Source organism: Podarcis gaigeae, assembly GCF_964106915.1.
Source record: "Podarcis gaigeae genome assembly, chromosome: 2".
Lineage (NCBI taxonomy): Eukaryota > Metazoa > Chordata > Lepidosauria > Squamata > Lacertidae > Podarcis > Podarcis gaigeae.
Window position 1 is genome coordinate 122,550,236 of NC_139679.1, and position 22,587 is coordinate 122,572,822.

Below are 22,587 nucleotides of genomic sequence, written 5' to 3' on the forward strand. Positions count from 1 at the left end.
TAACGACTGCAATGGGTCTTACAGGAAAAAGCAAGGGGTGAGAAGGTGAAAAATGGCTTTGTCATGTATAATGAGATAAGAATCCAATGTCTTTGTTCAGACCAGGTCTCTCCATGGTTTTAAGTTTGGTAATAAGTTGCAGTTCAGCAGCATGACATTCTATACAAGATCTCAAAGTAGCTGTTCTATTACAAAGGAATTTCAGAAATAGACTGGAAAGAGAAACTGCCTTTTAAAAAAATACAGTGGTACCTCAGGTTACAGACGCTTCAGGTTACAGACATTGCTAACTCAGAAATAGTACCTCAGGTTAAGAACTTAGCTTCAGGATGAGAACAGAAATTGTGTGGTGGCAGCAGCGGGAGGCCCCATTAGCTAAAGTGGTACCTCAGGTTAAGAACAGTTTCAGGTTAAGAACGGATCTCCAGAACAAATTAAGTTCTTAACCCGAGGTACCACTGTAGTTGTTTATTCAATCTTGAATATTTAGATGCAGGATGATAAAAAGTACAAAAATGCAGATACTATAGACGTTAATAGTTTAAGGAATAAATTCACAATAAACAATCCCTGTGTACCTGTGTGTGAATATGGGGAGAGAGAAAGGAGGGGAGGAAAGTGTATCTGAAGGAATGGCTTGTGGTCTCAAGGAATCTGCTGATATGACATTCACCATTTACTCAGAAGCCGTATGTGGTTCAAGTGGATTAACAAGGTCTCTGGATTTATACCAGAATTGGAATTAACCCCAGCCAGTTATCTGGACCAATGGAAGATTCTGAGTCATCTTTCAGGGAAGGCCCATATACAGTGGCACCTCGGGTTACAGACGCTTCAGGTTACAGACTCCGCTAACCAGTGGCGTAGCGTGGGTTGTCAGCATACATGTGATAGAAACTCTGCAAGAGCTGAGCTATTGTTTTGAATAGAACAGAAATGCAATTTAAGAACCTATATATAATCTGAAAACAAGATTAGGCGAGAAAATAATTATAATCAGCCCAACAGTTACCAATAAAGTGCATGTATTACTCAGCCATAAATAAAACTTTCACAAATCCAACTTGGTTAGGAAGCACGCTAAATTGACAGCCTTTATAGCATATTTAACCTGAAGACTGGGGAAAGTCATTCTACACTCCAAGCTGGGATCCAAGGAATCGCTTCTGTCAACCGGAGGGAAAGTTCTGTTGAACAAATGAAATGGTTGGAGAGGAGATGGAGGAAATTGTTGGAAGGATGATGATGGGAGAGAAATGCAAGATGGGGCTGCGACAGATTGCAATGGATTGCTTGGAAGTCGGTTCAGCAACACATTGGGGGGTGGGAGGAATCACCCCCCAACCGCCCTGTATTTCGCCAGAGGAAAGGTAGCAACCCTACTTTATGGGGTACAAAGAAGCAGAATCCGCAATGTCCCCAGCACCTTACAGTTTGGGGTGGGGGGGGTGAAGGGGGACACTGGCTCTTCAAGGGTTAAAGGCAGCGATTACATTGCTAGAGAGGACTTCCTGGGGGAGAGGGGAAGCGTCACTTCCTCCTACGTTTGTTACATTTGAGCAGCTGCGAGGGATGACAGTGCCTTCTGCAAGGTAGGAAAAGAGGGATATATATATATATATATTTGGGGGGAGGGGGCTCCTGTGCCAGAGCAGCTCCTTTGCAGGAGAGAAGCCCTCCGGGAGAGGAGCATGCATGGGGTTGCACCCCACATTTGAGCCCCGAAAGAGCTGCGGGGAGAGCAAAGGACCTCGAGGGCTGCAGGGGCGCCCCAGGAGGAGAGCAAGGCAAGAAGGCGAGGCGGGGGGGGAGGGAGTTGTAGGGTGGGGTAGGAACCCCCCCCCCAAAGGAAAGGGGCGGGATGGCTCTGGGAAGAGGAGGAGGGAGGCATGGATGTTTTGGAAAGAAAGGAGTCGAGTAGAGAGGGCAGGATTAGACCAAAGGGGGGGGGGTCTTGGATCGGGGGCTTTCTGCTGAGGAGATGCTCCGCCCTTGAGCTACAGCCCCTTCCCTTAAAGTGGGGCTGGGGGGGGGGAGGAAGTGGGGGGGGGGTCAGCCCTGTCACAGCTCCAGGCTGGCAGAGAGGAAAGGAAGCCAAAAAAGGAATGTTTTTAATGATGGTGGGTAGAAGATCTTCTTTCAGGCGTGACTCCACTTTCCTCACATGGTGGGGTTCAGGAGTGGGGACTCTCCTCTTTTATCATGGAGGCTGTAAGTGGGAGCTGCAAACCTAGGCAGGCTTATCTTTCACCAGGAAAATACGATGGGTGGGAAAATACCTGCAGGCCCTCTGAGGCTGCCTTTGTTTCTATCTCCAGTGTGGTGTAGTGGTTAAGAGCGGTAGACTTGTAATCTGGGGAACCGGGTTCGCGTCTCCGCTCCTCCACATGCAGCTGCTGGGTGACCTTGGGCTAGTCACACTTCTCTGAAGTCTCTCAGCCCCACTCACCTCACAGAGTGTTTGTTGTGGGGGAGGAAGGGAAAGGAGAATGTTAGCCGCTTTGAGATTCCTTTGGGTAGTGATAAAGCGGGATATCAAATCCAAACTCCTCTTCTTCTTCTTCTCCCTCCCTTCCTCCCTCGAACCTGCAGTTTCTGAGATTTACAATCCAAGAGAGGATGGAAGGAGGAAGATGGACGGTTGACATGGTCCGGCTGTCTCCTGCATCCCTCCCCACAACCTTTGAATGTTCCCTCCCAGGACCCTCAGAGACATCTGGTGAGTTGCAGGGAATGGAAAGGGGGACGTGGAGGGATGCTGGGACTGAGGAAGCTCCCCTTGCAAGAAAACGAGGAAGGCTGCAGGGCCAGAGCTCCTGGCTGGCAGAGATTAAAGATAGGCAGGAAAGGAATGTTTTTAATGGTGGTGTGAAGAAGATCTTCTTTTAGGCATGACTCCTTTTTTCTCTGGTGGGGGTCAGGAGGAAGACACCCCACTTTTAGCATGGAAACTGCGAGTGGGAGCTCCACACATGGGGAGGCTCCCACAGCCTAGTTGGTAGCCCCACCTTGGACGAAAGATCGCTGCTTTGAAGGGGGTTCGAGTAGATGGCCCTCATGGTCCCTTCCAACTCTACAATTTTATGATTCATCCAGGATTGGTTTGACCCATTGGGGTGAGAATCTGTGTCCGTTTCCACAGCTCACAGCATCTCTCCTGCAAGCTTTCTTTGTAGGAGCTTAGCTGGGATGTTGAATCAGTCCCACCCCCCACTCAATGGAACATATCAAAGGCCCACAATCATCTCACAATTAATAGGCATTCTGGAAATAATATTATAATGTGTTTATTAGCAACAGGAAGAGAGAAAGATGCCACCGGGGAGAGTTTGACATAATAAAAAACCCTTCCTTTGCTTTGTCCCCCTGAAGATGTTGGCAAATTAGAACTAAAGAACAATGTTAGGAATTTGGCCTTGGGGTGGCCTTCAGCTCTGGTCCATTTCTGGCCTGCTGATGTATAAAGGCAGCTCGCTGTGACTTGCCCTGCTCTCAGGCTTGGTTTGCAAAAGAGCCACGAATTCATGACTGTCTCAGCTGCCACCAAAAAGGCTTTGTTGGGTGAGGGAAACATCGCTGGTCAGTATGGGCCAGTGCCGTCTGTCTGATAATGGCAAAGGCGCTCTTGCTCCTCAAGCATACTAATAAGAGCATAATAAACGTAAAACAGCAGCGCAAAGGGGAACACCTTGATGGGGGCCTGGAGGCTGGCTGGCAGCTGCCGCCATTGGGGGATGAGGGACTGAAAAGACTCCTTCTCAGCAAGGCACACAGTTGCATTTTGCAGCAACCAGCCGCGAGGGGCTTCCAAGCCTTGCTGGGATTGTAGTGGGGATTACACTCTTAATTTGGATCCTCTCTTAGTTTCTGCAGGCGGTGGACAGGACATTCATTGTTCCCTGGTCTCATCAGAAGCAACCGGGCACGATAAAGGCATTCTTACACAGCCTGATGACAGCCAGCGAATCCCAGTCCAGGAGAAAGACCGCCAGTGCCCATCGTGTGGCAAAGCGTTCAGAAGCAAATCTGCCCTCAACTCACATTGCAGAATCCACACGGAGGAGAAAGCACACAAATGCTTGGAGTGTGCAAAGAGCTTCCGTAAGCATTCACAACTTACTGAACACGAGCGAATCCACACAGGAGAAAAACCGTTCATATGCTCGGAGTGTGGAAAGGGCTTTCATCGTAGCAGCTCCTGCAGTAGACATTATGAAATTCACAGGCCGGGGAAACCCTATAAATGCTTGGAATGTGGAAAAGGCTTCTTTCGCCGCTCACAGCTTATAGTACATCAAAACATTCACACAGGGAAGAAACCATATGAATGTCTAGAGTGTGGAAAGGCCTTCACTAGCAGCTCAGGCCTTGTATATCATCAAAAAATTCACACAGGGGAGAAACCGTATACCTGTTTTGACTGTGGAAAGACCTTCTGTCAAAGCTCAAGCCTTGCAATGCATCAAAAAATCCACACAGGGGAGAAGCCATATAAATGTATGGAGTGCGGAATGAGCTTTGCTCACGGCTCAAGTCTTACATCGCATCAAAGAATTCACACTGGGGAGAAATCTTATAAATGTTCGGAGTGCGGAAGAAGCTTTGCTCACAGTGTTAGCCTTACTACACATAAGAGAACCCACACAGGGGAGAAACCATATAAATGCTTGGAATGTGGAAAGTGCTTCAGCCAGAGTTCACACCTTAGTTCACATAAGAGAACTCACACTGGTGAGAAGCCGTATAAATGCTTTGAGTGTGGGAAGAGCTTCAGTCAGAGTTCACACCTTACTGTGCATGAGCGAATCCATACAGGGGAAAAACCATATAAATGTGTGACATGTGGAAAGAGCTTTAGTAACTGCACATACCTTGTTTGCCATCGCAGAATCCATACAGGAGAGAAGCCCTATAAGTGCTTTGAGTGTGGAAAGAGCTTCAGCCAGGGTACAAGCCTTACATTACATCAAAAAACTCACAAAGGTTCCGTAAGCATTCACAACTTACTGAACACGAGCGAATCCACACAGGAGAAAAACCGTTCATATGCTCGGAGTGTGGAAAGGGCTTTCATCGTAGCAGCTCCTGCAGTAGACATTATGAAATTCACAGGCCGGGGAAACCCTATAAATGCTTGGAATGTGGAAAAGGCTTCTTTCGCCGCTCACAGCTTATAGTACATCAAAACATTCACACAGGGAAGAAACCATATGAATGTCTAGAGTGTGGAAAGGCCTTCACTAGCAGCTCAGGCCTTGTATATCATCAAAAAATTCACACAGGGGAGAAACCGTATACCTGTTTTGACTGTGGAAAGACCTTCTGTCAAAGCTCAAGCCTTGCAATGCATCAAAAAATCCACACAGGGGAGAAGCCATATAAATGTATGGAGTGCGGAATGAGCTTTGCTCACGGCTCAAGTCTTACATCGCATCAAAGAATTCACACTGGGGAGAAATCTTATAAATGTTCGGAGTGCGGAAGAAGCTTTGCTCACAGTGTTAGCCTTACTACACATAAGAGAACCCACACAGGGGAGAAACCATATAAATGCTTGGAATGTGGAAAGTGCTTCAGCCAGAGTTCACACCTTAGTTCACATAAGAGAACTCACACTGGTGAGAAGCCGTATAAATGCTTTGAGTGTGGGAAGAGCTTCAGTCAGAGTTCACACCTTACTGTGCATGAGCGAATCCATACAGGGGAAAAACCATATAAATGTGTGACATGTGGAAAGAGCTTTAGTAACTGCACATACCTTGTTTGCCATCGCAGAATCCATACAGGAGAGAAGCCCTATAAGTGCTTTGAGTGTGGAAAGAGCTTCAGCCAGGGTACAAGCCTTACATTACATCAAAAAACTCACAAAGGTGAAAAACCGTATGCATGTTTTGAGTGTGGAAAGAGCTTCACTCAAAGCTCAAGCCTTGAATCTCATCAAAGAATTCACACAGGGGTGAAACCATATACCTGTTTTGAGTGTGGAAAGAACTTCAGTCACAGCACAAGCCTTAGATCTCATCAAAGAATTCACACAGGGGAGAAACCATATAAATGTTTGGAGTGTGGAAAGAGATTTGCACATGGATCTATGCTTACTTCTCATAAAATAACTCACATGGGATAAACCATATTATGCTAGGAATGTGGGAAAAGATTTGGTCAGATTTCACAACTCATTTTGCATAAGCGAATCAAGAGGAAAAATATTTAGGTGCTTGTAATGCGGAAAGCATTTTAATTAGTTTTGATATTTGTGGATGCGGAGAAAGCCTTTGACAACATTTCTTGGAGCTTTATGAAGAAAAATTTACAGGGAATGGGGGTAGGCCAAGGATTTGAAAACAGTATAGGTGCAATTTACTCAGAACAAAAAGCTAAATTAATTGTGAATAATGTAGTTACAGAAGAGTTTAAAGGAACACGACAGGGCTGCCCAATCTCCCCATTGCTTTTTATCTCGGTCCTGGAGGTTCTGCTCAATATAATTAGAAAGGACCAATTGGTTAAAGGTATACAGGTCGGAGCTAAACAGTATAAATTGAAAGCATTCGCTGATGACTTAGTCTTGACATTACAGGAGCCAGAATCCAGTACTAAAAGAGTATTGCAGTTAATTCAAGAATTTGGTCGGGTTGCGGGATTTAAGCTGAATAAGATGAAAACTAAGGTGTTAGAGAAAAATCTAACAGAGATTGAGAAAGAGAGGTTTCAGAAGGAGACTGGATTAACATTAGTTAAGAAAGTGAAATATATGGGGGTTAATATGACTGCTAAGAATGTGAATTTATTTAAAGATAACTATGAAAAATGTTGGATGGAAGTGAAAAAGGATCTAGAGATATGGTCAAATTTGAAGTTATCATTGCTAGGCCGTATTGCTGTGATAAAGATGAATGTATTGCCAAAGATGTTGTATTTGTTTCAAACGTTGCAAATTTTGGACAAGATGGGCTGTTTCAAGAAGTGGCAGAGAGATATTTCTAGATTTGTCTGGCAGGGCAAGAAGCCCCGAATAAAATTTAAGATATTAACTGACGCTAAAGAAAGAGGGGGGTTTGCCCTGCCAGACTTGAAGCTTTATTATGAATCAGCCGCTTTTTGCTGGCTGAGAGAATGGCTGCTTCTTGAAAACACAGACATTTTGGATTAAGAGGGTTTTATTAATGTATTTGGGTGGCATGCATATCTGTGGTATGACAAGGTCAAAGCACATAAAGCGTTTAAAAACCATATTGTTAAGAAAGCACTGTTCAGTATTTGGATAAGATATAAGGATTTGCTTGAAAATAAAACTCCAAGGTGGTTGTCACCAATGGAAGCAAAGGCTCAGAAAAAACTTAATATGGAGACAAATTGGCCGAAATATTGGGAAATTTTTGAACAAGAAGGAAACAGATTAAAATTGCAGAGCTTTGACAAACTAAAAAACAAAGTACGAGACTGGCTTCATTATTATCAAATAAGGAAGGCTTATAATTTGGATAAGAAAATTGGTTTTCAGGTGGAAAAATCAAAATTGGAAACAGAATTGTTAGACCCTAAAACTAAGAATTTGTCAAGAATGTATAACTTGCTGTTGAAATGGAATACATTGGATGAAACGGTTAAATCTGCAATGATTAAATGGGCACAAGATGTTGGACATAACATTATGATGGCTGACTGGGAACAGTTATGGACCACAGGTATGAAGTTTACGGCATGTAATGCCTTAAGAGAGAATATAATGAAAATGATTTACAGGTGATACATGACACCAGTCAAGCTTGCAAAAATTTACCACTTGCCCGATAATAAATGTTGGAAATGTAAAGAGAGTGAAGGTACATTCTTTCACCTTTGGTGGACATGCCCAAAGATTAAGACCTTTTGGAAGATGATCTATAATGAAATGAAAAAGGTATTTAAATATACCTTCCAGAAGAAACCAGAGGCCTTTCTCCTGGACATGGTCAGCCAATTGATGCGAAAGGAGGATAGAACTTTTTTTATGTATGCCACAACAGCAGCAAGAATGCTCATCGCAAAGGGGGAAATATTAAAGGAAATAGAACAATTTGGTGAAGTGGCAGGATTTAAATTAAATAAGACAAAAACGAAAATGATAGGAAAAAACGTGGACCCAAAGATAATTGAAACAATCCAACAACAATCGCAGATAGAGATGGTCAAAAAAGTCAAATATCTCGGCATCTGGTTAACACCCAAAAATATAGATTTATTCAAAAATAACTACGAGCCGATGTGGAGGGAAATAAAGAAAGATTTAGAGAAATGGGGAGGGCTAAAATTGTCATTCTGGGGAAGGATTAATGTAATCAAGATGAATGTTTTTTCAAGGTTGATGTTTCTATTCCAGACCATCCCTATAATTAAAGGGAGTCGAATCTTTAAGGAATGGCAAAGGATAGTCTCAAGATTCATATGGCAGGGCAAAAAACCCAGAATTCAGTTCAAATTACTGACAGATGTAAAGGAAAGAGGGGGCTTTGCCCTGCCGGATCTGAAACTGTACTATGAGGCATCATGCCTATGTTGGATAAAAGAATGGGTAAAATTGGTGAATACGGAGCTGCTCGACTTAGAGGGCTTCGATAATAGATTCGGCTGGCACGCGTATTTATGGAAGAACAAAAGGAAAGTGCACAAGGGGTTTGCAAATCACATTTTTAGAGGGCCGCTAATCGAAGTCTGGGAAAGGTATCAAAATCTGTTAGAGCCGAAAACACCACATTGGCTTTCACCTCTCGAAGTAATGAGTATAAAAACCATTAATATGAGAAGCAATTGGGCAACTTATGATCAGCTACTAACTAAGCTTGAAGGGAAATGGAAGCTAAAACCGTATGAGCAAATAAAGGAACATGTTTACGATTGGCTACATCACTATCAGGTGAATCAGATGCTTAGTAAAGATATCAAAGAAAGAGGTTATGCTGATAAAGACTCAAAATTCCAGACAGAAATAATAAATAATAAAGTGAAAATTATATCTAAGATATACAGGATGTTGTTGGACTGGAATTTAGGTGATGAGGAAGTCAAATCGGTGATGACCCACTGGTCAAGGGATATAGGTCATAGTATACAGTTTGAGGATTGGGAGAAACTTTGGAAGGAGGGGGTAAAATTTACGGCGTGTACTTCGATAAGGGAAAATGTCATGAAGATGTTTTATAGGTGGTACTTGACACCCATGAAATTATCAAAAATGTATAAGGTGGATAATAAGTGCTGGAGATGTAAAGACATAGAGGGCTCCTTCTACCATATGTGGTGGGAGTGCAGAAGGGTGAAACAATTTTGGGAGAAAGTACACACTGAATTGAAGAAGATATTAAAGTACACGTTCATAAAGAAACCAGAAATCTTCCTTCTAGGGATATTAGGACAAGAGATAAAAAAGGAAGATCGCAGATTGGTATACTATGCGGTTACGGCAGCAAGGGTAGTATTAGCCCAGAAGTGGAAACTACGGGAAACTCCAACGGTGGAGGAGTGGAGATCTAAGTTGTCGGATTATGCAGAGTTGGATAGATTAACAAGAAAAGTAAGATACATAAGAGACCAAGTGTTCACCAAAGATTGGGAAAAGTATGTAGATTATCTGGAATGTATTAGTGAAGGACAAATAACGCTAAAGGGATTTAGAGACGCACTGTGAAAGACTAAGAGTTATTGTACAAAGCAAACAGGAATTAGGAATCGGCATAATGACAATATAAGTAATGAAACGTGTAACCTTATTTATTGCTTCGAATGATTTACGGACAGGCTGAAGGAAGTCCCGCAAGAGATGACTATGTTATATGGATGATATGGAAATGATAATTGTTGTTTATTATTTTTAAATTTTTTTTCTGTGTATTTTTTATTTTTTTGTATTTGTGTGTTACCTTGTATTCTTTTTGGAAATAACCAATAAAAAAGAATGATAAAAAAATAAATAAAAATGCTCATCGCAAAGTATTGGAAAACACAAGATCTACCCACCCGGGAAGAATGGCAGATGAAGGTGATGGAGTTTATGGAACTGGCTGAGATGACTGGCACAATCCGAGAGCAAGGAGAAGAGTCAGTGGAAGCAGAGTGGAAGAAATTTAAAGTTTATCTTCAGAAATATTGTAAAATTAAGGAATGTTAGAAAGATGTTGGGGGGGAAATTATGTGGTTCTTGAAGAAAAGATATAAAGAATCAAGTAAAAATGAATTGGTGAAAGAAGAGAATGCAATATTATAGTATATTAAGATAAATTATTAAGTTAAAAACAAAGTTGGAAAGGATTTGCTGGAATATTTAATTCAATTAGAATACAAAAATGGGAGGTGTGAGGAGGTCAAGGAAGTAAGTGAATGAAAATAATGTGATGTAAAGGTTTGATTTGTTTTTTTTCCTTTTTCTGTATTTTCTTTTTTTGATGATGTTTGCTTTTTTTATGTATTGTCTTTTTCCTCCTTTTTCGATTGTTATCTATATCTTCTTATTTTTTTGTAACCTTTAAAAAATCTTTATTAAAAAAAAATCAGTGGTGCTGTGAGCTTCTTTCGCTTCTTTCATTTAAATCAACGAAAACACACAGAAACATGGAATGTACGTCCTCAAAAACCTGAGCTGTTGCCTAGAGTGTGTGTTCCTGCCCCCAGCAGTTACTTCCTGGCCTTGAGTCCCTTCCTGTTGTCTACGGGGGCCGCTAATGGAATCTCTCTGTTTGGCTTTCTGCTCTGTGACACGAAGGGCACGCCTGGTTGTAGGGGAAGGAGGGGACTCCAGTATACTAGAGACATCGTGTCACTTGGCTGCTGTGATATTTCTAACACAACAGACTCCTGTCTCTGTTCAGGGCTGGAGCACCTGCTATCTTGCTCCTGTTGTTCCACTATTTCCCAGCTCCTTCCTTCCTTCTGGGGTGTATCCCATCTAAAACCACCACAGATCTAGGTCCATACTCCCTTCCTCTTCCCCCTCTCAGAAGCCTATTGGAGTGGTGGTCTCCACCACTCTTGCTCATCTCGTCTCTGAAAACAGACCAAAGGATGGCCTAATATGGTCACACTCTTATCTAAGGAAGCATGTTGTGTGGAAAAACAGGGACAGGCCTGAGCATCATGTGCTGCTTCTGAATTCCTTCAAGTTTCTGGCTGGTGCTCTTGAATATGAGAAGGTGCCCTTCCATGGACCTGGGGTCAGATCCTGCAAAACAGTTATTGAAAGAGGGCCAGGATTCATTGCTTTTGTTTAGTAGCAGTTGGGTAATTTGATTGTAGTTGGTAATGATGCATTTCCTTTCTTTCCTCCAGGTGTGTCCCACCTTTTCCTTGTAACTTCTAGATGGATTAAAGCATGATATTTGAGCATTATTATGGGGGTCAGAGTAATACATTCTGTTAAATGTGTGCTGTTGTAGTTCCCTTTCCCTGGAAAGGTGGAATATAATCACGTTTCCTATAAATGCACATGCACAAAAACACATGCATACTCAGAAATAATAAAATTCCTCGCTTATAAACCCCTGGACGAGGAAGCAACACCTTGAAGCAACATTCCAACATATTGTTAGTTACAAGCAGGCCCACTAATTCAGATTAACACCATCCGCTTCTGTCTGTCTATCTGTATAGAATAAGTAAAAATGCTATATTCTTAATCATATTGGATTATCTTTTTTAAAAAAGGAAGGGGGAGATTGAGTTCTCCTAGGTGTTTTCACTTTGAAAATCTTAACGCACCTCTAGTCATGCAAGGTACAGATAGGTAGCCATGTTGGTCTGCCATAGTCAAAACAAAAAATTCCTTCCAGTAGCACCTTAAAGACCAACTAAGTTGGTTCTAGGTATGAGCTTTCATGTGCATGCACACTTCTTCAGATACACTGAAACAGAAGTCACCAGACCCTTCTATATAGTGAGAAGGTGGGGAGGGGTATTACTCAGAAGGGTGGTGGGAATGGGTGATTGGCAGATAGCTGTGATGAGCCTGTTGACGACTCTTAACGACTGCAATGGGTCTTACAGGAAAAAGCAAGGGGTGAGAAGGTGAAAAATGGCTTTGTCATGTATAATGAGATAAGAATCCAATGTCTTTGTTCAGACCAGGTCTCTCCATGGTTTTAAGTTTGGTAATAAGTTGCAGTTCAGCAGCATGACATTCTATACAAGATCTCAAAGTAGCTGTTCTATTACAAAGGAATTTCAGAAATAGACTGGAAAGAGAAACTGCCTTTTAAAAAAATACAGTGGTACCTCAGGTTACAGACGCTTCAGGTTACAGACATTGCTAACTCAGAAATAGTACCTCAGGTTAAGAACTTAGCTTCAGGATGAGAACAGAAATTGTGTGGTGGCAGCAGCGGGAGGCCCCATTAGCTAAAGTGGTACCTCAGGTTAAGAACAGTTTCAGGTTAAGAACGGATCTCCAGAACAAATTAAGTTCTTAACCCGAGGTACCACTGTAGTTGTTTATTCAATCTTGAATATTTAGATGCAGGATGATAAAAAGTACAAAAATGCAGATACTATAGACGTTAATAGTTTAAGGAATAAATTCACAATAAACAATCCCTGTGTACCTGTGTGTGAATATGGGGAGAGAGAAAGGAGGGGAGGAAAGTGTATCTGAAGGAATGGCTTGTGGTCTCAAGGAATCTGCTGATATGACATTCACCATTTACTCAGAAGCCGTATGTGGTTCAAGTGGATTAACAAGGTCTCTGGATTTATACCAGAATTGGAATTAACCCCAGCCAGTTATCTGGACCAATGGAAGATTCTGAGTCATCTTTCAGGGAAGGCCCATATACAGTGGCACCTCGGGTTACAGACGCTTCAGGTTACAGACTCCGCTAACCAGTGGCGTAGCGTGGGTTGTCAGCACCCAGGGCAAGGTAAGTAATTTGCACCCCCTAATCCGTGGATTTGCGCCCCCTAACCCCCAGGTGTTGCACCCGGTGCGGCCGGCCCCCCCTGCACCCCCCACGCTACGCCACTGCCGCTAACCCAGAAATAGTACCTCGGGTTAAGAACTTTGTTTCAGGATGAGAACAGAAATCGTGTTGCAGCAGCAGCGGGAGGCCCCATTAGCTAAAGTGGAGCTTCAGGTTAAGAACAGTTTCAGGTTAAGGTTAAGAACGGATGTCTGGAATGCATTAAGTACTTAACCTGAGGTACCACTGTAGAAGAAATTGCGATTATTGAGCCTGGAATTTGCCAGAGCCTGGAGTTCAGTTGCCAAGTCACCTCTGTCCCGAAGGGGGCATAGCTGGCAAACCTGCAGAGGTGAGAAAAGCCGTGGGGGGCAACCGGTGGGAGTGGAGAGGAGCCCCTCCCAAGTTTTGGAGGGAAGATCTTGAGAGGCCAGGGGCTGAGCTGGATTGGAAAGCAGTAAATAAAATGGAAACATTTCTTTTAAATAAAAGCATACATGTGATAGAAACTCTGCAAGAGCTGAGCTATTGTTTTGAATAGAACAGAAATGCAATTTAAGAACCTATATATAATCTGAAAACAAGATTAGGCGAGAAAATAATTATAATCAGCCCAACAGTTACCAATAAAGTGCATGTATTACTCAGCCATAAATAAAACTTTCACAAATCCAACTTGGTTAGGAAGCACGCTAAATTGACAGCCTTTATAGCATATTTAACCTGAAGACTGGGGAAAGTCATTCTACACTCCAAGCTGGGATCCAAGGAATCGCTTCTGTCAACCGGAGGGAAAGTTCTGTTGAACAAATGAAATGGTTGGAGAGGAGATGGAGGAAATTGTTGGAAGGATGATGATGGGAGAGAAATGCAAGATGGGGCTGCGACAGATTGCAATGGATTGCTTGGAAGTCGGTTCAGCAACACATTGGGGGGTGGGAGGAATCACCCCCCAACCGCCCTGTATTTCGCCAGAGGAAAGGTAGCAACCCTACTTTATGGGGTACAAAGAAGCAGAATCCGCAATGTCCCCAGCACCTTACAGTTTGGGGTGGGGGGGGGTGAAGGGGGACACTGGCTCTTCAAGGGTTAAAGGCAGCGATTACATTGCTAGAGAGGACTTCCTGGGGGAGAGGGGAAGCGTCACTTCCTCCTACGTTTGTTACATTTGAGCAGCTGCGAGGGATGACAGTGCCTTCTGCAAGGTAGGAAAAGAGGGATATATATATATATATATTTGGGGGGAGGGGGCTCCTGTGCCAGAGCAGCTCCTTTGCAGGAGAGAAGCCCTCCGGGAGAGGAGCATGCATGGGGTTGCACCCCACATTTGAGCCCCGAAAGAGCTGCGGGGAGAGCAAAGGACCTCGAGGGCTGCAGGGCCGCCCCAGGAGGAGAGCAAGGCAAGAAGGCGAGGCGGGGGGGGAGGGAGTTGTAGGGTGGGGTAGGAACCCCCCCCCAAAGGAAAGGGGCGGGATGGCTCTGGGAAGAGGAGGAGGGAGGCATGGATGTTTTGGAAAGAAAGGAGTCGAGTAGAGAGGGCAGGATTAGACCAAAGGGGGGGGGTCTTGGATCGGGGGCTTTCTGCTGAGGAGATGCTCCGCCCTTGAGCTACAGCCCCTTCCCTTAAAGTGGGGCTGGGGGGGGGGAGGAAGTGGGGGGGGGTCAGCCCTGTCACAGCTCCAGGCTGGCAGAGAGGAAAGGAAGCCAAAAAAGGAATGTTTTTAATGATGGTGGGTAGAAGATCTTCTTTCAGGCGTGACTCCACTTTCCTCACATGGTGGGGTTCAGGAGTGGGGACTCTCCTCTTTTATCATGGAGGCTGTAAGTGGGAGCTGCAAACCTAGGCAGGCTTATCTTTCACCAGGAAAATACGATGGGTGGGAAAATACCTGCAGGCCCTCTGAGGCTGCCTTTGTTTCTATCTCCAGTGTGGTGTAGTGGTTAAGAGCGGTAGACTTGTAATCTGGGGAACCGGGTTCGCGTCTCCGCTCCTCCACATGCAGCTGCTGGGTGACCTTGGGCTAGTCACACTTCTCTGAAGTCTCTCAGCCCCACTCACCTCACAGAGTGTTTGTTGTGGGGGAGGAAGGGAAAGGAGAATGTTAGCCGCTTTGAGATTCCTTTGGGTAGTGATAAAGCGGGATATCAAATCCAAACTCCTCTTCTTCTTCTTCTCCCTCCCTTCCTCCCTCGAACCTGCAGTTTCTGAGATTTACAATCCAAGAGAGGATGGAAGGAGGAAGATGGACGGTTGACATGGTCCGGCTGTCTCCTGCATCCCTCCCCACAACCTTTGAATGTTCCCTCCCAGGACCCTCAGAGACATCTGGTGAGTTGCAGGGAATGGAAAGGGGGACGTGGAGGGATGCTGGGACTGAGGAAGCTCCCCTTGCAAGAAAACGAGGAAGGCTGCAGGGCCAGAGCTCCTGGCTGGCAGAGATTAAAGATAGGCAGGAAAGGAATGTTTTTAATGGTGGTGTGAAGAAGATCTTCTTTTAGGCATGACTCCTTTTTTCTCTGGTGGGGGTCAGGAGGAAGACACCCCACTTTTAGCATGGAAACTGCGAGTGGGAGCTCCACACATGGGGAGGCTCCCACAGCCTAGTTGGTAGCCCCACCTTGGACGAAAGATCGCTGCTTTGAAGGGGGTTCGAGTAGATGGCCCTCATGGTCCCTTCCAACTCTACAATTTTATGATTCATCCAGGATTGGTTTGACCCATTGGGGTGAGAATCTGTGTCCGTTTCCACAGCTCACAGCATCTCTCCTGCAAGCTTTCTTTGTAGGAGCTTAGCTGGGATGTTGAATCAGTCCCACCCCCCACTCAATGGAACATATCAAAGGCCCACAATCATCTCACAATTAATAGGCATTCTGGAAATAATATTATAATGTGTTTATTAGCAACAGGAAGAGAGAAAGATGCCACCGGGGAGAGTTTGACATAATAAAAAACCCTTCCTTTGCTTTGTCCCCCTGAAGATGTTGGCAAATTAGAACTAAAGAACAATGTTAGGAATTTGGCCTTGGGGTGGCCTTCAGCTCTGGTCCATTTCTGGCCTGCTGATGTATAAAGGCAGCTCGCTGTGACTTGCCCTGCTCTCAGGCTTGGTTTGCAAAAGAGCCACGAACTCATGACTGTCTCAGCTGCCACCAAAAAGGCTTTGTTGGGTGAGGGAAACATCGCTGGTCAGTATGGGCCAGTGCCGTCTGTCTGATAATGGCAAAGGCGCTCTTGCTCCTCAAGCATACTAATAAGAGCATAATAAACGTAAAACAGCAGCGCAAAGGGGAACACCTTGATGGGGGCCTGGAGGCTGGCTGGCAGCTGCCGCCATTGGGGGATGAGGGACTGAAAAGACTCCTTCTCAGCAAGGCACACAGTTGCATTTTGCAGCAACCAGCCGCGAGGGGCTTCCAAGCCTTGCTGGGATTGTAGTGGGGATTACACTCTTAATTTGGATCCTCTCTTAGTTTCTGCAGGCGGTGGACAGGACATTCATTGTTCCCTGGTCTCATCAGAAGCAACCGGGCACGATAAAGGCATTCTTACACAGCCTGATGACAGCCAGCGAATCCCAGTCCAGGAGAAAGACCGCCAGTGCCCATCGTGTGGCAAAGCGTTCAGAAGCAAATCTGCCCTCAACTCACATTGCAGAATCCACACGGAGGAGAAAGCACACAAATGCTTGGAGTGTGCAAAGAGCTTCCGTAAGCATTCACAACTTACTGAACACGAGCGAATCCACACAGGAGAAAAACCGTTCATATGCTCGGAGTGTGGAAAGGGCTTTCATCGTAGCAGCTCCTGCAGTAGACATTATGAAATTCACAGGCCGGGGAAACCCTATAAATGCTTGGAATGTGGAAAAGGCTTCTTTCGCCGCTCACAGCTTATAGTACATCAAAACATTCACACAAGGAAGAAACCATATGAATGTCTAGAGTGTGGAAAGGCCTTCACTAGCAGCTCAGGCCTTGTATATCATCAAAAAATTCACACAGGGGAGAAACCGTATACCTGTTTTGACTGTGGAAAGACCTTCTGTCAAAGCTCAAGCCTTGCAATGCATCAAAAAATCCACACAGGGGAGAAGCCATATAAATGTATGGAGTGCGGAATGAGCTTTGCTCACGGCTCAAGTCTTACATCGCATCAAAGAATTCACACTGGGGAGAAATCTTATAAATGTTCGGAGTGCGGAAGAAGCTTTGCTCACAGTGTTAGCCTTACTACACATAAGAGAACCCACACAGGGGAGAAACCATATAAATGCTTGGAATGTGGAAAGTGCTTCAGCCAGAGTTCACACCTTAGTTCACATAAGAGAACTCACACTGGTGAGAAGCCGTATAAATGCTTTGAGTGTGGGAAGAGCTTCAGTCAGAGTTCACACCTTACTGTGCATGAGCGAATCCATACAGGGGAAAAACCATATAAATGTGTGACATGTGGAAAGAGCTTTAGTAACTGCACATACCTTGTTTGCCATCGCAGAATCCATACAGGAGAGAAGCCCTATAAGTGCTTTGAGTGTGGAAAGAGCTTCAGCCAGGGTACAAGCCTTACATTACATCAAAAAACTCACAAAGGTTCCGTAAGCATTCACAACTTACTGAACACGAGCGAATCCACACAGGAGAAAAACCGTTCATATGCTCGGAGTGTGGAAAGGGCTTTCATCGTAGCAGCTCCTGCAGTAGACATTATGAAATTCACAGGCCGGGGAAACCCTATAAATGCTTGGAATGTGGAAAAGGCTTCTTTCGCCGCTCACAGCTTATAGTACATCAAAACATTCACACAGGGAAGAAACCATATGAATGTCTAGAGTGTGGAAAGGCCTTCACTAGCAGCTCAGGCCTTGTATATCATCAAAAAATTCACACAGGGGAGAAACCGTATACCTGTTTTGACTGTGGAAAGACCTTCTGTCAAAGCTCAAGCCTTGCAATGCATCAAAAAATCCACACAGGGGAGAAGCCATATAAATGTATGGAGTGCGGAATGAGCTTTGCTCACGGCTCAAGTCTTACATCGCATCAAAGAATTCACACTGGGGAGAAATCTTATAAATGTTCGGAGTGCGGAAGAAGCTTTGCTCACAGTGTTAGCCTTACTACACATAAGAGAACCCACACAGGGGAGAAACCATATAAATGCTTGGAATGTGGAAAGTGCTTCAGCCAGAGTTCACACCTTAGTTCACATAAGAGAACTCACACTGGTGAGAAGCCGTATAAATGCTTTGAGTGTGGGAAGAGCTTCAGTCAGAGTTCACACCTTACTGTGCATGAGCGAATCCATACAGGGGAAAAACCATATAAATGTGTGACATGTGGAAAGAGCTTTAGTAACTGCACATACCTTGTTTGCCATCGCAGAATCCATACAGGAGAGAAGCCCTATAAGTGCTTTGAGTGTGGAAAGAGCTTCAGCCAGGGTACAAGCCTTACATTACATCAAAAAACTCACAAAGGTGAAAAACCGTATGCATGTTTTGAGTGTGGAAAGAGCTTCACTCAAAGCTCAAGCCTTGAATCTCATCAAAGAATTCACACAGGGGTGAAACCATATACCTGTTTTGAGTGTGGAAAGAACTTCAGTCACAGCACAAGCCTTAGATCTCATCAAAGAATTCACACAGGGGAGAAACCATATAAATGTTTGGAGTGTGGAAAGAGATTTGCACATGGATCTATGCTTACTTCTCATAAAATAACTCACATGGGATAAACCATATTATGCTAGGAATGTGGGAAAAGATTTGGTCAGATTTCACAACTCATTTTGCATAAGCGAATCAAGAGGAAAAATATTTAGGTGCTTGTAATGCGGAAAGCATTTTAATTAGTTTTGATATTTGTGGATGCGGAGAAAGCCTTTGACAACATTTCTTGGAGCTTTATGAAGAAAAATTTACAGGGAATGGGGGTAGGCCAAGGATTTGAAAACAGTATAGGTGCAATTTACTCAGAACAAAAAGCTAAATTAATTGTGAATAATGTAGTTACAGAAGAGTTTAAAGGAACACGACAGGGCTGCCCAATCTCCCCATTGCTTTTTATCTCGGTCCTGGAGGTTCTGCTCAATATAATTAGAAAGGACCAATTGGTTAAAGGTATACAGGTCGGAGCTAAACAGTATAAATTGAAAGCATTCGCTGATGACTTAGTCTTGACATTACAGGAGCCAGAATCCAGTACTAAAAGAGTATTGCAGTTAATTCAAGAATTTGGTCGGGTTGCGGGATTTAAGCTGAATAAGATGAAAACTAAGGTGTTAGAGAAAAATCTAACAGAGATTGAGAAAGAGAGGTTTCAGAAGGAGACTGGATTAACATTAGTTAAGAAAGTGAAATATATGGGGGTTAATATGACTGCTAAGAATGTGAATTTATTTAAAGATAACTATGAAAAATGTTGGATGGAAGTGAAAAAGGATCTAGAGATATGGTCAAATTTGAAGTTATCATTGCTAGGCCGTATTGCTGTGATAAAGATGAATGTATTGCCAAAGATGTTGTATTTGTTTCAAACGTTGCAAATTTTGGACAAGATGGGCTGTTTCAAGAAGTGGCAGAGAGATATTTCTAGATTTGTCTGGCAGGGCAAGAAGCCCCGAATAAAATTTAAGATATTAACTGACGCTAAAGAAAGAGGGGGGTTTGCCCTGCCAGACTTGAAGCTTTATTATGAATCAGCCGCTTTTTGCTGGCTGAGAGAATGGCTGCTTCTTGAAAACACAGACATTTTGGATTAAGAGGGTTTTATTAATGTATTTGGGTGGCATGCATATCTGTGGTATGACAAGGTCAAAGCACATAAAGCGTTTAAAAACCATATTGTTAAGAAAGCACTGTTCAGTATTTGGATAAGATATAAGGATTTGCTTGAAAATAAAACTCCAAGGTGGTTGTCACCAATGGAAGCAAAGGCTCAGAAAAAACTTAATATGGAGACAAATTGGCCGAAATATTGGGAAATTTTTGAACAAGAAGGAAACAGATTAAAATTGCAGAGCTTTGACAAACTAAAAAACAAAGTACGAGACTGGCTTCATTATTATCAAATAAGGAAGGCTTATAATTTGGATAAGAAAATTGGTTTTCAGGTGGAAAAATCAAAATTGGAAACAGAATTGTTAGACCCTAAAACTAAGAATTTGTCAAGAATGTATAACTTGCTGTTGAAATGGAATACATTGGATGAAACGGTTAAATCTGCAATGATTAAATGGGCACAAGATGTTGGACATAACATTATGATGGCTGACTGGGAACAGTTATGGACCACAGGTATGAAGTTTACGGCATGTAATGCCTTAAGAGAGAATATAATGAAAATGATTTACAGGTGATACATGACACCAGTCAAGCTTGCAAAAATTTACCACTTGCCCGATAATAAATGTTGGAAATGTAAAGAGAGTGAAGGTACATTCTTTCACCTTTGGTGGACATGCCCAAAGATTAAGACCTTTTGGAAGATGATCTATAATGAAATGAAAAAGGTATTTAAATATACCTTCCAGAAGAAACCAGAGGCCTTTCTCCTGGACATGGTCAGCCAATTGGTGCGAAAGGAGGATAGAACTTTTTTTATGTATGCCACAACAGCAGCAAGAATGCTCATCGCAAAGGGGGAAATATTAAAGGAAATAGAACAATTTGGTGAAGTGGCAGGATTTAAATTAAATAAGACAAAAACGAAAATGATAGGAAAAAACGTGGACCCAAAGATAATTGAAACAATCCAACAACAATCGCAGATAGAGATGGTCAAAAAAGTCAAATATCTCGGCATCTGGTTAACACCCAAAAATATAGATTTATTCAAAAATAACTACGAGCCGATGTGGAGGGAAATAAAGAAAGATTTAGAGAAATGGGGAGGGCTAAAATTGTCATTCTGGGGAAGGATTAATGTAATCAAGATGAATGTTTTTTCAAGGTTGATGTTTCTATTCCAGACCATCCCTATAATTAAAGGGAGTCGAATCTTTAAGGAATGGCAAAGGATAGTCTCAAGATTCATATGGCAGGGCAAAAAACCCAGAATTCAGTTCAAATTACTGACAGATGTAAAGGAAAGAGGGGGCTTTGCCCTGCCGGATCTGAAACTGTACTATGAGGCATCATGCCTATGTTGGATAAAAGAATGGGTAAAATTGGTGAATACGGAGCTGCTCGACTTAGAGGGCTTCGATAATAGATTCGGCTGGCACGCGTATTTATGGAAGAACAAAAGGAAAGTGCACAAGGGGTTTGCAAATCACATTTTTAGAGGGCCGCTAATCGAAGTCTGGGAAAGGTATCAAAATCTGTTAGAGCCGAAAACACCACATTGGCTTTCACCTCTCGAAGTAATGAGTATAAAAACCATTAATATGAGAAGCAATTGGGCAACTTATGATCAGCTACTAACTAAGCTTGAAGGGAAATGGAAGCTAAAACCGTATGAGCAAATAAAGGAACATGTTTACGATTGGCTACATCACTATCAGGTGAATCAGATGCTTAGTAAAGATATCAAAGAAAGAGGTTATGCTGATAAAGACTCAAAATTCCAGACAGAAATAATAAATAATAAAGTGAAAATTATATCTAAGATATACAGGATGTTGTTGGACTGGAATTTAGGTGATGAGGAAGTCAAATCGGTGATGACCCACTGGTCAAGGGATATAGGTCATAGTATACAGTTTGAGGATTGGGAGAAACTTTGGAAGGAGGGGGTAAAATTTACGGCGTGTACTTCGATAAGGGAAAATGTCATGAAGATGTTTTATAGGTGGTACTTGACACCCATGAAATTATCAAAAATGTATAAGGTGGATAATAAGTGCTGGAGATGTAAAGACATAGAGGGCTCCTTCTACCATATGTGGTGGGAGTGCAGAAGGGTGAAACAATTTTGGGAGAAAGTACACACTGAATTGAAGAAGATATTAAAGTACACGTTCATAAAGAAACCAGAAATCTTCCTTCTAGGGATATTAGGACAAGAGATAAAAAAGGAAGATCGCAGATTGGTATACTATGCGGTTACGGCAGCAAGGGTAGTATTAGCCCAGAAGTGGAAACTACGGGAAACTCCAACGGTGGAGGAGTGGAGATCTAAGTTGTCGGATTATGCAGAGTTGGATAGATTAACAAGAAAAGTAAGATACATAAGAGACCAAGTGTTCACCAAAGATTGGGAAAAGTATGTAGATTATCTGGAATGTATTAGTGAAGGACAAATAACGCTAAAGGGATTTAGAGACGCACTGTGAAAGACTAAGAGTTATTGTACAAAGCAAACAGGAATTAGGAATCGGCATAATGACAATATAAGTAATGAAACGTGTAACCTTATTTATTGCTTCGAATGATTTACGGACAGGCTGAAGGAAGTCCCGCAAGAGATGACTATGTTATGTGGATGATATGGAAATGATAATTGTTGTTTATTATTTTTAATTTTTTTTTCTGTGTATTTTTTATTTTTTTGTATTTGTGTGTTACCTTGTATTCTTTTTGGAAATAACCAATAAAAAAGAATGATAAAAAAATAAATAAAAATGCTCATCGCAAAGTATTGGAAAACACAAGATCTACCCACCCGGGAAGAATGGCAGATGAAGGTGATGGAGTTTATGGAACTGGCTGAGATGACTGGC

General features: G+C 42.9%; 3 protein-coding genes and 1 long non-coding RNA gene across 4 annotated transcripts in view; 3 read left to right on the forward strand and 1 right to left on the reverse strand.

The window, feature by feature from the left end:
- The window catches only part of LOC310837761 (uncharacterized protein), a 166,720-nt gene that overhangs the window by 78,496 nt on the left and 65,637 nt on the right, over positions 1–22,587 (reverse strand). The gene's annotated exons all lie outside the window — the stretch shown is intronic.
- On the forward strand, positions 2,023–5,177 carry LOC310839542 (uncharacterized protein; the record flags this gene model as incomplete). Its single annotated transcript, XM_083728179.1, has 3 exons — positions 2,023–2,211; positions 2,593–2,719; positions 3,865–5,177. The coding sequence occupies exons 1-3, from the start codon at positions 2,203–2,205 to the stop codon at positions 5,175–5,177; spliced, it is 1,449 nt and encodes a 482-aa protein (XP_083584305.1). The 5' UTR covers positions 2,023–2,202.
- Positions 12,758–16,519, forward strand: LOC310838200. The gene is made up of 3 exons (XR_014560792.1): positions 12,758–12,884; positions 15,126–15,252; positions 16,398–16,519. It is a non-coding gene; the product is annotated as an uncharacterized lncRNA (long non-coding RNA).
- Positions 16,609–17,710, forward strand: LOC310839543 (uncharacterized protein; the record flags this gene model as incomplete). The annotated part of the gene is made up of 2 exons (XM_083728180.1): positions 16,609–16,634; positions 16,759–17,710. 2 exons carry the CDS (start codon positions 16,609–16,611, stop codon positions 17,708–17,710), a joined length of 978 nt encoding a protein of 325 aa, XP_083584306.1.